Here is a 12,295-nt window from a genome sequence, read left to right as displayed (position 1 = left end):
ATGCTGGTCACTAACAAACAGTTGAGTCTTGGCCGCTCCCACAGCTGGGACACATTAGGGGGGAATGAGGGTCAGTGGGACAGGGCTGAGAGTGTCTACGAGCAGCAGGCAAGAGTAGCGGGCCGGCGGAGCTCTCTGTCATACGGAGAGGGAGGAGGGTGGTACGAGCCTCCACCAGGGGTGCGTCCTCCTGACCTGGATTTGAAACGTGACCTGTATTCCTACCAAGACTCTCTCTACGGACAGGTTTACGCAGAGCGACACGACCCGCGGGGGCTGAGGAAGGGCTCTGTGCCGGATCTAAACCACTACGAAAGATCGCCCATGGCTCACCGAGGATCCATTCCACATCAGGATTACTACTCCCATGACCCAGCCATGACTCCGCGACCACCTGAGGGCTTTTACCGGCCAGAACACCAGCCTCCGCCGCCTCATCCACTCAGTAGGTCAGGCTCTCATTTTGGGATGGCACCTGGGGCTCGTGCTGCATGGGATCAAGGTCAGGGAGGGAGAGCCGGACCTCAAGCCCCTTCATCACCTCTACCTCCTCCTCCCCCTCCTCCCACCGCTCATGAGTTGAATCGGGCTTATAGGGAACCTGGTGCTGTAACTGCTGCCAAGATGATGCCAGATGGCCAACAGCGCATACCCTCCCGAGACCCATCTCCTGCTCACTATGGTATGGAGCACATGTCTCCTCGGTATGCCAGTGAGCCTCCACCTCTGACTGGTCAGTCAGTTTATACTGATGCTAATGGGCGCCCATTAGATCCACAGCAGCAGGCTGCTACCTGTCTAGTAGTAGATCCTGCCAGTCAGGGTATGATCATGAGGCAAGAAACAGCGTCACCCTATACCCTCCCACAACAGCAGCAATTACAACAGCAACAAATTCAACAGCAGCAGCAATTACAACAGCAACAAATTCAACAGCAGCAGCAACTTCAGCAGCAACAATTACAACAGCAACAACTTCAGCAGCAGCACATACAACAGCATCAGTTACAGCAACAGCAACTTCAGCAACAACAGATACAGCAGCAACAACTTCAGCAGCAACAATTACAACAGCAACAGCTTCAGCAACAGCAGTTACAGCAACAGCAACTTCAGCAAGAGCAGTTGCAGCAGCACCTGCAACAGCAACAGTCCATGCCACCTCCACCTACCCTGCCCATCTCTGACCCTAACCTTTCTATGTTGCCTCCACTTCCTGCTCCACCTGCTCCAGTGCAGACTGCAGCTGTTGCCCCAGCCGCACCTGCTGCTGTGGAGACTGTTGCAGCTCCGGCCCCTCCTCCCCAAGCCACTCCACTTCCTGCTAACGTTCCTGCTCCACCCCCCCCTGCCCCACAGACACCTTTGCCTGTGGACCCCAAGAAAACAGTTGATCCTGAGTTCCTTGCCCTGCTGCGAAATGAAGGCCTCTCAGAGAGCAACATCTCCTCTCTTATCCAGCAGGGATTTGACTCCACTAGCATGCTGGCTGTTATGGAGGAGAACGATGTCCGCACCGTCGCCCCCAACCTGGGCCAGGCTCGTGTATTGTCTCGCTTGGTCCACAACTGCAAGCGGCCTGCTGAGGCTCCACCAGCCCCCTCCCAACCTCAGACACCCATGCGAGGCCGCTCTAATAGTTTTAGCCATCGTTCAGATATCTACCATCAGCAGCATCACCACCATCCACCGCAACCTCCACAGGCTTTGACTGTGGACCCCCAACTGATGCCCCCATCGGCCCCTGGGGCCATGCAGACCATCTCCCCAAGACTGGTAGAAGTAATGGGTAGGCGGCCCAGCAGTGCCCCCTCTCAGCACCTCCTGGAAGCCTCTGGAGGATACCCAGGCCAACCACCTCGCTCGCCGGGGCCATATACTGGAGCCATTATGCCTGTTCAGTCGAGACCCATGTCAGCCTACTCTTCTGGGGTGACAATGCCAGGGATGCCCATGCAGGGTATGCAGATAATGCCACAGCATATGACTGGGTCAATGCCTGCCATACCAGGGTCTATTCACTCCATGCCAGGTCTACCACAGCAGATGCCCGTGTCCATGCCAGCTTTACCGCAGCCACCACAACAGGTACCGAAGGCATACTCTACCAATTACACAGTGCCCATGGAGCTCATGAAAAGGGACAGGAACTTACTACCGCTGTCACCAATGCACAGCCCTCACCCTAGTCCTCAGCTGATGCGTAAGAGTGTGGGACCTGCATCAGACAATGCCCTTATGCCTGTGGGAGTACCCGTTCAAGGTCAAGGTGCCCTGGTTGCTAACCAGAAGCTAAGTCGACGCACAGGCCCACCAGTCATTGTGTCCACTATGGCATCTCCAGATACAAGTAAATCCTTTTTTTTTTTCTCCTTCCATCCTCATCATCCGCTGTTTGTCTGATTTCTTGATACATTTTGTCTTGCTTTCTCTTGGCTGTTTCACATGTTTTTAATAGATAAGAAAATCTATTTGTGCTAGAGCACTTCATTTTTGCATGGTTTATTTAAGACAGCATTTCCAATTCTTCTCATTATTTTGAATAGCTTCACAAATCATATCATGTTTCCACAATTTGTTTGATATTTCTAAGAGCAATTCAGTATATTGAAAGCAACAAGGTTGCAGGCACTTCTTTGAAATAAAAAAAAACCAAAAGCACTGCAAATCTGTTTTTAGCCTTCATTGTGATGAATCATTGGTATGTGAATAGCCTACTGTCATCGAGTTTCTTTTTTTTTCTTTATTCTGGTTTGTTCACCTATGGTATATGTGAGATCTGTTTAGCTGAGTGTGGTTACTGGTGTGTGATGCATGGTGCTTGAACTTAAGAAAGTCCCAACACAAGCGGAATGTTTCTAGAACATTAGTTGAATCGTTTTATCTTTCTGGTCAGTGCTGTCATTTGTTTTGTTTTTTTTACTTGTGTTTGTTCTCATTACATCAACAATAGATAAATGGTGGGTCTTTTCTTCTGATCTAGGCCAGCAGAGTGAAATCTAAATGCTGCTGCCTATCCCTTTTCCAAAACCGTTGTCAGGATTGTGAATTAATACCATAAAAGGCTATCTTTCGCCATACTGACAATCCATCCCCTGTCCTACTTTTCGTTTCTGCCATGATCCTAAAATGATACTTACATTTTGCTTTCTTGTGTGCTCTTTGTGATAGCCCGATTTTTCAGAACTCCTTATACTTTGTGTGAAGTCCTTTATTATTTCAGTAGTCTCATGCAGGTAATTTGTCAGAATGACATATCACCCCATTAAATACAACACAAAATGGCACGGATGAGGCGCAATATAGAGGATTTGGGAGGAACAGCTGTCAGCAACCTTTCTGATACCTTTATAAATTTTAACAACTGTGCACAGTCTTCATTTTAAACTCTATCAGTCACTGCATTCATGTGTGAACAGTTCACATTAAGTCTTCTCCGACCAGAAAAGTCAGATATTGTGTACAGTAGTGTTAATTGTCCTGGAACATGGGATGCCCAGGTGTGCATGTACATTAGTTTGCAATGGTGTGCATCTTTGTACAATACTTGTGATTGTGTTTGCCACAGTCTCCTTGCAAAGGGTTTTTTTTCTTTCATTTAGCTCTCATCAGCTGTATGTAATGCCCTTTGTTAGTAATTGGAGCACAAGCGCAAGCCACTTGTTAAAATCATATAATCTGTGACAAGTATACAGCATTCATTGAGTTGTATAATAGCGATGGCAGCTCCTCAGCTGTGGTATCATTATAACTGCAGCTGTTTCTGATGAAGTCCTTTCTGCTCTGCCATGCACCATCTCCCTACAGCCTCCAAGCTCCTGATTTTGTAAACACGGATGTCTTAGTGCATTATGATAATAAGGGTGAATCAGTGTAGCCTGAGAAGGCTACTTGGACTACACAGCCTTCCTTCAGTCCTGCTGCTGTCAAGGTGGACCACTGACCTGCATGGAATAGCAATTAGCTTTGTCTAGTTCTTCTTGAACAGATTTGCTGACAGAATTAGTCTTTACATTGGAACTGGTGTATAAAAGAGTTAAAGGCAGAGTTTTGGTGACTCCCAAACTTTTCGTTGAAGGTTGTTTTTTTTTTTTTTTTTTTTTTCCATCTGAATTTACTGAATTTTGATTTGTGTCCCAAATTCAACTTTTGATTACAGATTAAAGTTAAATGTATTCAGTTAATGCATCCTTATTGTGTAATCAACTGAATTATTTATTTGGATACACGTCACATTAAAGCTTTAAATCAGCAGCATAAAAGGTGCTACATGAAATTATCTTCACTATCTTTCAGACCCGTGACTTGATTAAAGTAAATTTCAGACATTTTGGGCAATAACAGCTGATTTCTCCATCAGCACCTGCTCACCAGAGGCTGACTAGCAGCATCACTGGACAGATAAAATCGAATTACAGTGCTGATGGCCGATGTGTGATTGTGTCATTTTCTCTGTGCAGGTTGTAATGAGGGGGGGTTTAATCCTTCAGATCCTCCATTTCCACTGCTGCACTAATCCACAGATACTCTCATTCTGTTCAGACCAGCCTCCTGGTTTCCTATGAGACTCTGTGAACCAATGTACATAGCCAGTGGGTTGAAATTGACTTTAATGGGAGCCAAGGCAGGCTGGGAACAAATGATTTAACTGAGGCAGTTTTGTTGGCATCTCTGTGATTTTTTAGGCCCAAGAGAACTGATATTAAACAATCCCTGTGGCTTGGCTTTCAAAACAGGCTGCTGTTCTTAGTACAGACGGACACATGCTTTGGAGAGGATTTCTACAAGTCTGCCACATACACATGCATCACATTGTTAGTACACACAGTCAGCAGAGTAGACCTAATTTGCATGTGGCTGACATTTGTTGCTTTGGTAATTTCATCTGTTAATGGACATGGCCGCAAAGCTGCTCTGAAAGCATATTCCTAAATTGTATGTTGCTAGGCAACGTCGGTGGTGGTGGTAATCGTAGGCAGATTTGCTTCTGGTTAAAGGGTCGGTCCATTGTCAGAAAAGAGTCCAAATTGCTCGTTACTTTTTTCTTTTACAAAATGGCTGACTGAGCTAATGCATCAGGAAGAAAATATTTATAAATCATGTTCATTCACTTCTTTTTGTGTGGCGTAAATGTGGAGGCTTTGCTTGGGAGACATTCTGTCCATTTTAGACCCAACAAAATGTGATTCAGCCTCTCCAATGAAAATTTCATTTTTATATTTGGTCAGGTAGTCAAATGATATTGTAATAGCAGCAGTAACACATTTTGCGTTCCTTAAAATCCAATTAGTCATGAGTTTATGATACCTCCTGACAATTTGACAGCCTCAGATAATTCATTAGTTACAGCAGTGAGTTGCACCCACAACCACAAAGAATTTCTCTCTGAACTAATAGCCCCTGTGTAAATACAGATGGCATGCCCCCACCCACCCCAGTATACGATGCTTTGTGGAATACCCTTGAGCAGGACCCCGCCTTTACATGACTAACTAGGGCTCACTCCCCATCCCCCACTCCGGCAAAATCACTGTGTATGACACTGTGGGACTTCCACTTCTTTACTACCACCCCGCGGAGTGTATTGGCTCCCATCTGTGGAATCTGGCCATGCGACCTGATGCCAGCTCAGGTCAGTTCTGCTCTGCGTGACACACTAGCCGCAATTTTCCTCCTTGCTTGGGCCTAGCATGATGATGGGGGAGGGTTATGGCATATTAGTTCTGGAGATGGCAGATTATGTATTTACAGGGTTCAGGTCAAAGCTACAGGCAGTCGTTACACTGAGTGACGGATTAAGGAAGAGAGGGAGGGAGGGAAAGAGACACAGTCCTACTGCTACTGATAGATTATGATTGCTGGCTGCAGGGTGGGGGAGGTGAAACAGGGCGTAATAGCTGTCAGTCAGCCTTGGACTCTCCATGGAGATGAGGCTAGCTGTCAAATGTTGCATCTAGGCTTTGTGAGGGTCAAAATTTGGCCTTAATCTGGGCTGACAGGCAAAGTTTGCTTTTATTATGCTGCTGGTCAGTCTGTTTGTCTCACACGACCTTGAGTATTGGAACCACTGGGTTAAATTGGGATGTCTCAAAGCAACAAGGGGTATACATAGGCATTATCTTAATAGTGCCTCTGAACATCTAAAGCCTCAGCTGGTTCAGTCTGTGAAATTCTGAATTGTTCGCCTTCCTGGATATGAAAGCACTGTTCTTTTTGGGTATAGACAACAATCGGTTACTGGCACAATTTAGTAATTCCAAGGCCTGGACAGAAATGAAACTTGTATCAACTGTCTTAGAACATATCTGGTTGTTTGATTAAAAAGTAATTGGTACAAGTTTTTGTACACAAGAAAATGAAAGGAGAGACGTTAACCACATTGCCAAAGGAGTATTTTGTGAAAAAACATCCAGTCACTGAGATAAAGAACCTGATAGCGCATTCAGCTGTTTAAATCAACCCATTTTCGAATTCTGGGTCAATTTGTGATGAATTCAGCAGCTATGGCGTGGGACTATGTTCACAATTGCAGTGATGAAGCAATTTTTTGTTTTCTATTGTTCTGATCTGAGTCTGACTGGCTTCTGCTCCCTTACCATTGCCAGCTGAGTTTCCTCGGTATCACAGTATTTAGAGCCATCTGCCAAACCTTATTTGTGGCAAAAATATGATTTCTCTAAAATGAAGTTGAAATAATTAAAGCTGAATGCCTTAAAAAAAAAAAGTATTATTTAATTATCCAGGAGACTCCTGTGTTTTGTATGCTGAGGAACATTGAGGACATCATTACTCAAAAGCTGATGAAACCAGCACGCACACACACACACACACACACACACACACACACACACACACAGCAGCAGTTTGTATGTATAATGATGCATGTGTGTATGTTTGTATGGTTGTTGAATGTATACATGTGCAAACTGGCATTGGTAGGTGGCAGTGGTGACGTTGTTCCTCTTATAATCAGGGAGTGATTTCATTGTCCCTCAGGAGTAAATATAGTTTCAGGTCTCTGTCTTTCTGTCATTCTGCAAAGATTACATTCATATAAATCTTCAGCACTCGCTTTCTCTTCATCACCCATTTTCTTGCTTTTTTCCCTTTGTTTAAATTGATCCCAGTTTCTCTTTGTCTCCCATTGTCTCCTTATTTTCCTCTTGGTCGCTCTCTTAACTTTGTAGGAAATAATTCACCCATGACACTCTCCGAACTCAACGGAGTGAGTTGGGGAAAAAGTTAGAAGCAAATGAGAAGTAATTGGAGAAATATGTCTCCAAACAAACGTCATACCCAGCTCAGCGCGTTCATTCATGACAGTGGTTGTGGGTTACAGAGCCTGTCTGCAGGAAAATGAGGCAATCGAGGAAAGCAAAGGTGGGAGGTGACTGAACCCAACCAGAGACAGCAATAGGGAGGAGAAGACTAAGAAAGAAAGACCAAAAAGTGAAGTTAATTGCATAGAGTGAAGCTTTAGATTAGATAGCAAAGGATTGACTGCTTTAGAGGCAGTGCCATATTGGAGCAAGTGAAGGAGGGGAGGAAAGGAGGGGGAAGACACCTTCAATCCATGCAGTGCGCTATATGGCTCCTTAATCACACAAATGCATGGTAGATGGAAGATAATGGCATACTTGCAAATTCATAAATTATCTTTTAAATTGTCTTCCCTGCTTTTTTTTTAGAAACAGTGTTAGAAAAGTAAAAAAAAAAAAACACCCATACATCTACACCATATTACCTCTGAAAAATGAGAACACCTGTCAGAGACACTGTATCTATTTTAATACATGTCTCTTTGTTTGCAGATGTAGTAGTGTATACAGCCTACAGGTATTATACAGTGCAGGTGCTATCAAAAGAAAATGGACCTTGAATGTCAGGGGAGGCAAAAAAAGCTCTTTTTTTTTCGCCAGTTTGCTGCGTCTTCTCAGAGAGGCTTGAAGTGATTAACTGCTGGTTACGGGAGCAGAGGCGAAGGAAGGAGAGAGGAGGTCACACGCTCAAACATTTGCTGCTCAAAAGGAGAAAAAAAAAGAATAAAAAGGAAAGCAATGAAATGAGAAGCTAAAAACCACTGACTCAAAAGTCCTGCTACTTTCTACCTGCCTTCTAACTCTTCCCTCCTTCTTCTAACTCTTCCTTTCCTTTTCCTCTCCTTGTCCTTCCCCTCCTCTCCTCTCCTCTACGCTCAGTGCCAACCAGGCAGTCACCCTGAATTATTCATTTTGAAAAAATGAAATCTTCACGGGTGTTAAACCACAGTGAAGAAGAAGCAGGGCTGACCGTGTTCTCTGTATACAATGTATGTGTGTCTAGGCGTGTGTGTGTGTGTGTGTGTGGCCAGGCATTGCGTTAACTTAAGCGCGGGGTAGATATGTTGAGAGGTGCAGATGAATTTCATTTGCACCCAAGGAAAATATTATACATTTCTCAGTAGGGCTGTCAGTCATGTTCATGGATGCTTGTTCACACTCTGTTTGTCTAAGCCTGCAGCACACATGAGGGATGTAATAAGCAACGCCTCTCCCCGTTCATCCCCCATCCTCTCTCGCACACACTCACATCCTCTTTACATCTTTTCTCTCTCTAACCAGGGCAGTTGGCTCCAGTCACAGAGAAAGAAAAAGGTGGAGGAGGAGAGTGAGGGCGCTGGAGAGGCGGAGTGATGCACAGACGGGGTACAAATGGGAGAAAAAAGAATTTATCTGCTGAGTTCACCTACCTTAATGGAAAAAACCCCCTCAACATCTGTTGTCCACCTGCAGCTGTGCCATATCTCGTTCTCCCTCTTTTTTCTTTTTTTCACTGCCCCTCTTCCCCTCTCACCCTCCTCCCCAGAATCTTGTTTGTGCTTCAGTCATTTGGCAACAGCACCCCATTTAGATCACAGGAGGCAGATGGGACGGTGAATTTTAGAGGTCAAATTATACAGTAGGCCCTTCTCCCTCCAGCGCGCTCTTTTCATGAATGAGCCTTTTTTTAATCCAGGCCTGGTTTGTGGGCTCTGGTTACATGTCGTAACCAAACCTCCTCAATGGAGCTCTTTAAGCTCAATACGCTCCTATTGAGCTCACAGTAAATACATGCAGTGCGTTACACAGAATTCGGCAGCATATTACAATACATGGAGTGCGTTGTTTTTGTTCAAAACTTCCTTTAGTGTTTGCCCATAAAGTCATCCAATCACTCATTTGAGGGTTTCAGCAAGCAATCATTTTCAGTGTTGATTAATTTGTCGATTAGTTGGTCAATTAATCATGTAGTCTATGAGATGTCAGAAAATAGTGGAAATGTTGATCACAACCTCCCAGAACCCAACAGGACATCTTCAGATTGTTTATTGTGTCTGACCAATGGTCCAAAACCCAAAACTATTCCGTTTTCAGTTATACAAAACAGAAAAAAGCAGGAAACCTTCACATTTGAGAAGCTAGAACCCGTAATTTTTTTTTTTTTTTTTTTTGGCATTTCTGCTTCATAAATGACCTGAGCAACTACTAGATTATCAAAATTGCCATCGATCCATTTCTGTTGATCAACTAAGCAATTAATCTGCTTAACATACCAACACTTCATTCATTCATTCAGTTGTTTGTTCGTTCATGTCTACTATAGCCCAACTGATTCTGGACTTTTGAGGCTGATACTGATGTTGATGTTTGGGAGTTCAGAAAAAGGAATCCAATAAAGATATAAATTTATCCCAATAGTAATTTCTGTAACACCAACAGTCTTGATTCAGGTGCTTTAGAATTTCTTGTTACTAATGCACGCAGACATTAGAGCCACATCAGTGTGCTAATGTCTGGGTGAACCAGGTTCATTCTCTCGCCTCCCCTCTGCACTGCTGAGCCGTATGCCTTGTTTAACATTATCTAATGCACAACGTATACTGGATTTTTGAAGCAATACCAATATGTAAAAATAAATAAATAAATAAAATAAAGAGATCAAGAACAACTGGTAACTGCATATCAGCCAGTATTTATTTTTTACACATTTAACATTTTTGACAAATATCCCCGAAATGAATAAGGATTTGTATGTTCATAGATTATGGATTTTTCAGTTGGTGAGAATGTGTAGAATGTGTAGATGTAATGTAAAAAAAACAAAAAAACAAATTTGAATTACAAAATCTCGGGTCAAATCTATCTAAAAATTCAGCTTATAAAACATTTATGCACTGCAATATCTTTATACTTAAAGTATCTGTACATATAGTATATCTTTAATAAGCCTTTATTAGCTGATTTATTGATTAATTGATGAACCATCTGGTCCATAAAATCTGAAACCTGTGAAAATGTCCATGGTAATGTCCCAACGTGCCATTTTCAAGGCTAAGGTGATGTCTCTAGATTGCTTTTTTCTACCCAACCAACAGTCCAAACCCAAACATTTTCAGATTACTGTCATGCAAGGCAGGGAAAAGAAACAAATCTTCATTCAGAAGGAGATTTGGCATTTTTGCTTGAAATTTCATAGTAAACAGTTAATTGAAAAATACTTGCAGATTAAATCTGTCGGTCGATTAATTCGTTTTAGCTTTAAAAAAATTAAGCTTACAGGTGGATGCCACATTTTCTCTGCAAAAGCAGTGTTGTTTATACGAAGGATGACCTGGAAGCAAAAACTTCTCAACCTTCATTATCAGAATCCTTCTAAGGCATCTGTCAGAGGCAAATTGGCTCGGTGTTGTGTTGACTAGTATAGTAGTAAACATGCTAATCTGTTACTCCTGTGCTCGGGTTGGAACCTCAGAATGAAGAAGACTGCCGCAGGGATTTTCCTAAGTGATGCCATAACTTCACGTGTCTGCACCACTCTAAAGCACATGTGTGTGTCTGGAGACTGGTAGATATTTTCACATATGGGAAAAAATTTTGCAACTGGAGGATATTCTATAAAAAAAATAGCGTTCACAGATGTCTGTGATATTCTAAAACATTTAGCCAGTCTTCGCATGTCATTACTCCTGCGCGGTTGCGCGTACATGTGAGCGCTCACCTCACCTCTTTTGCTTTGTGTGTAACAGTCTCACCACCTGTGTGTCTGTGTTCTTACGTATGTCTAAGCGCTTAGTGTGAGCATGACAAGTATTAATGGGAACGATGAGTGACATTCTTGCATTGAAGTGTAGTAGAAATGAAGCACCTTATGGCATGTTGAGTGGCAAAACCAATCTAAGAAGAGTGAATGGGATAAAAATTGCAGAGTGAGATTGTGAAGCAGAGTTTCTGAGGAAGAGGGAGGGGGGGGGGCTGGCACTCTTAAAGGACCGTGAAGGCCAGATCACAAATAATAAAACAGAAAGACGGGGAGGGAGGGGAGGGGAAAAAAAGAGCGAAGGAAAATATGTTGAGGGAAGGGGAAGGTCGGAGGGAATGGAAGAGGGAATGGTACGTGTGCCAGGAGCGCTGCACCTCTCACTCTTCAAGGATACCCCCCCCCCCCCGTCTCTTTTATTTACCTCCCTCTTTTATTTTCTCCTGCATAGCTGTGGCACCGGCTTGTTTTCTCTGTCTTTTTTTCGTCTTTTCCATTTCCTCCCCCCCACCCGCTCTCTCTCTCCCTCTCTCTCTCTCTCTCACTCTCTCTCTCTCTCCCTCTCTCTCTGTGTCTTTCTGTGACTTGCAACAAAAGGCTGACGGAGTGAGCCTGACGTCTGAATGAATAGCCCAAACCTGCCGTGAAGGGAGAGGAGAAAGAGACGGAGCAGGAAAGAGGAGGCTGAGGAGAAAAGACACGAGTGATCTGGCTGAAGAGGCAGAAAGAGGAGAGCGCAGAGAAGTGTTGATTGCTGGCTGAAGACGAATAGAGATCCAAATTTTTTTTTTTTTTCCTCCCGTCCTTTGGAGATTAAAGGAGTTGAGGGCACCGCTTTAACCGCATGGGCGGGTGACGATCGTAGTTCTCGCTCCCCCGTCCTCCCCCCTCAGCTGCTGCCCTCCTGTGCCACCTTCCATATTTTTTTTTTTTTTTTCCCCCCCCTCAAGAGTACCGTCCATCTGAGAAAGAGAAATGGAGCTTCTGGGGGTGAGGTGACGAAGGAGGACGGATTTGGGAACAAGCAGTGGGAGAGCAAGTGAAGACAGCGAAAGGAAGCCAGAGAGAGGGAGGGAGGGAGGCTGGAGGAGGAGGTAGAGAGGAGACGAGAGGATAACCCCAGGGCATACTGTGTGAGAATACCCCAGCACCCACTTTTTCTTTTTTTGTGTCCCTCTCCACTACATTTCATGTGCCATGTGCAGCTCCTGATTTGAAGAATGTGGAGACAGCATTTCCC

The 12,295-nt window shown here is 44.1% G+C and overlaps 1 protein-coding gene across 2 annotated transcripts in view; it reads left to right on the top strand.

Annotated features, from left to right (window-relative positions):
- LOC120796769 (C-terminal-binding protein 2-like) overlaps positions 1 to 12,295 on the top strand; it is a 33,518-nt gene continuing 21,223 nt past the window's right edge. The window contains exon 1 of one of the 2 annotated variants that reach the window (XM_040139825.1): positions 1 to 823. In XM_040139825.1, the coding sequence (XP_039995759.1) occupies positions 1 to 823 (823 nt within the window). Of the gene's footprint in view, positions 2,351 to 12,295 lie in introns of both variants that reach the window. The other variant, XM_040139824.1, reaches the window with a different exon arrangement.

This window comes from Xiphias gladius, chromosome 11 (genome assembly GCF_016859285.1).
Source record: "Xiphias gladius isolate SHS-SW01 ecotype Sanya breed wild chromosome 11, ASM1685928v1, whole genome shotgun sequence".
Classification (NCBI taxonomy): Eukaryota; Metazoa; Chordata; class Actinopteri; order Istiophoriformes; family Xiphiidae; genus Xiphias; species Xiphias gladius.
Note: the sequence above shows the minus strand (reverse complement) of the source record. Positions and strands in the feature narration are given on the sequence as shown.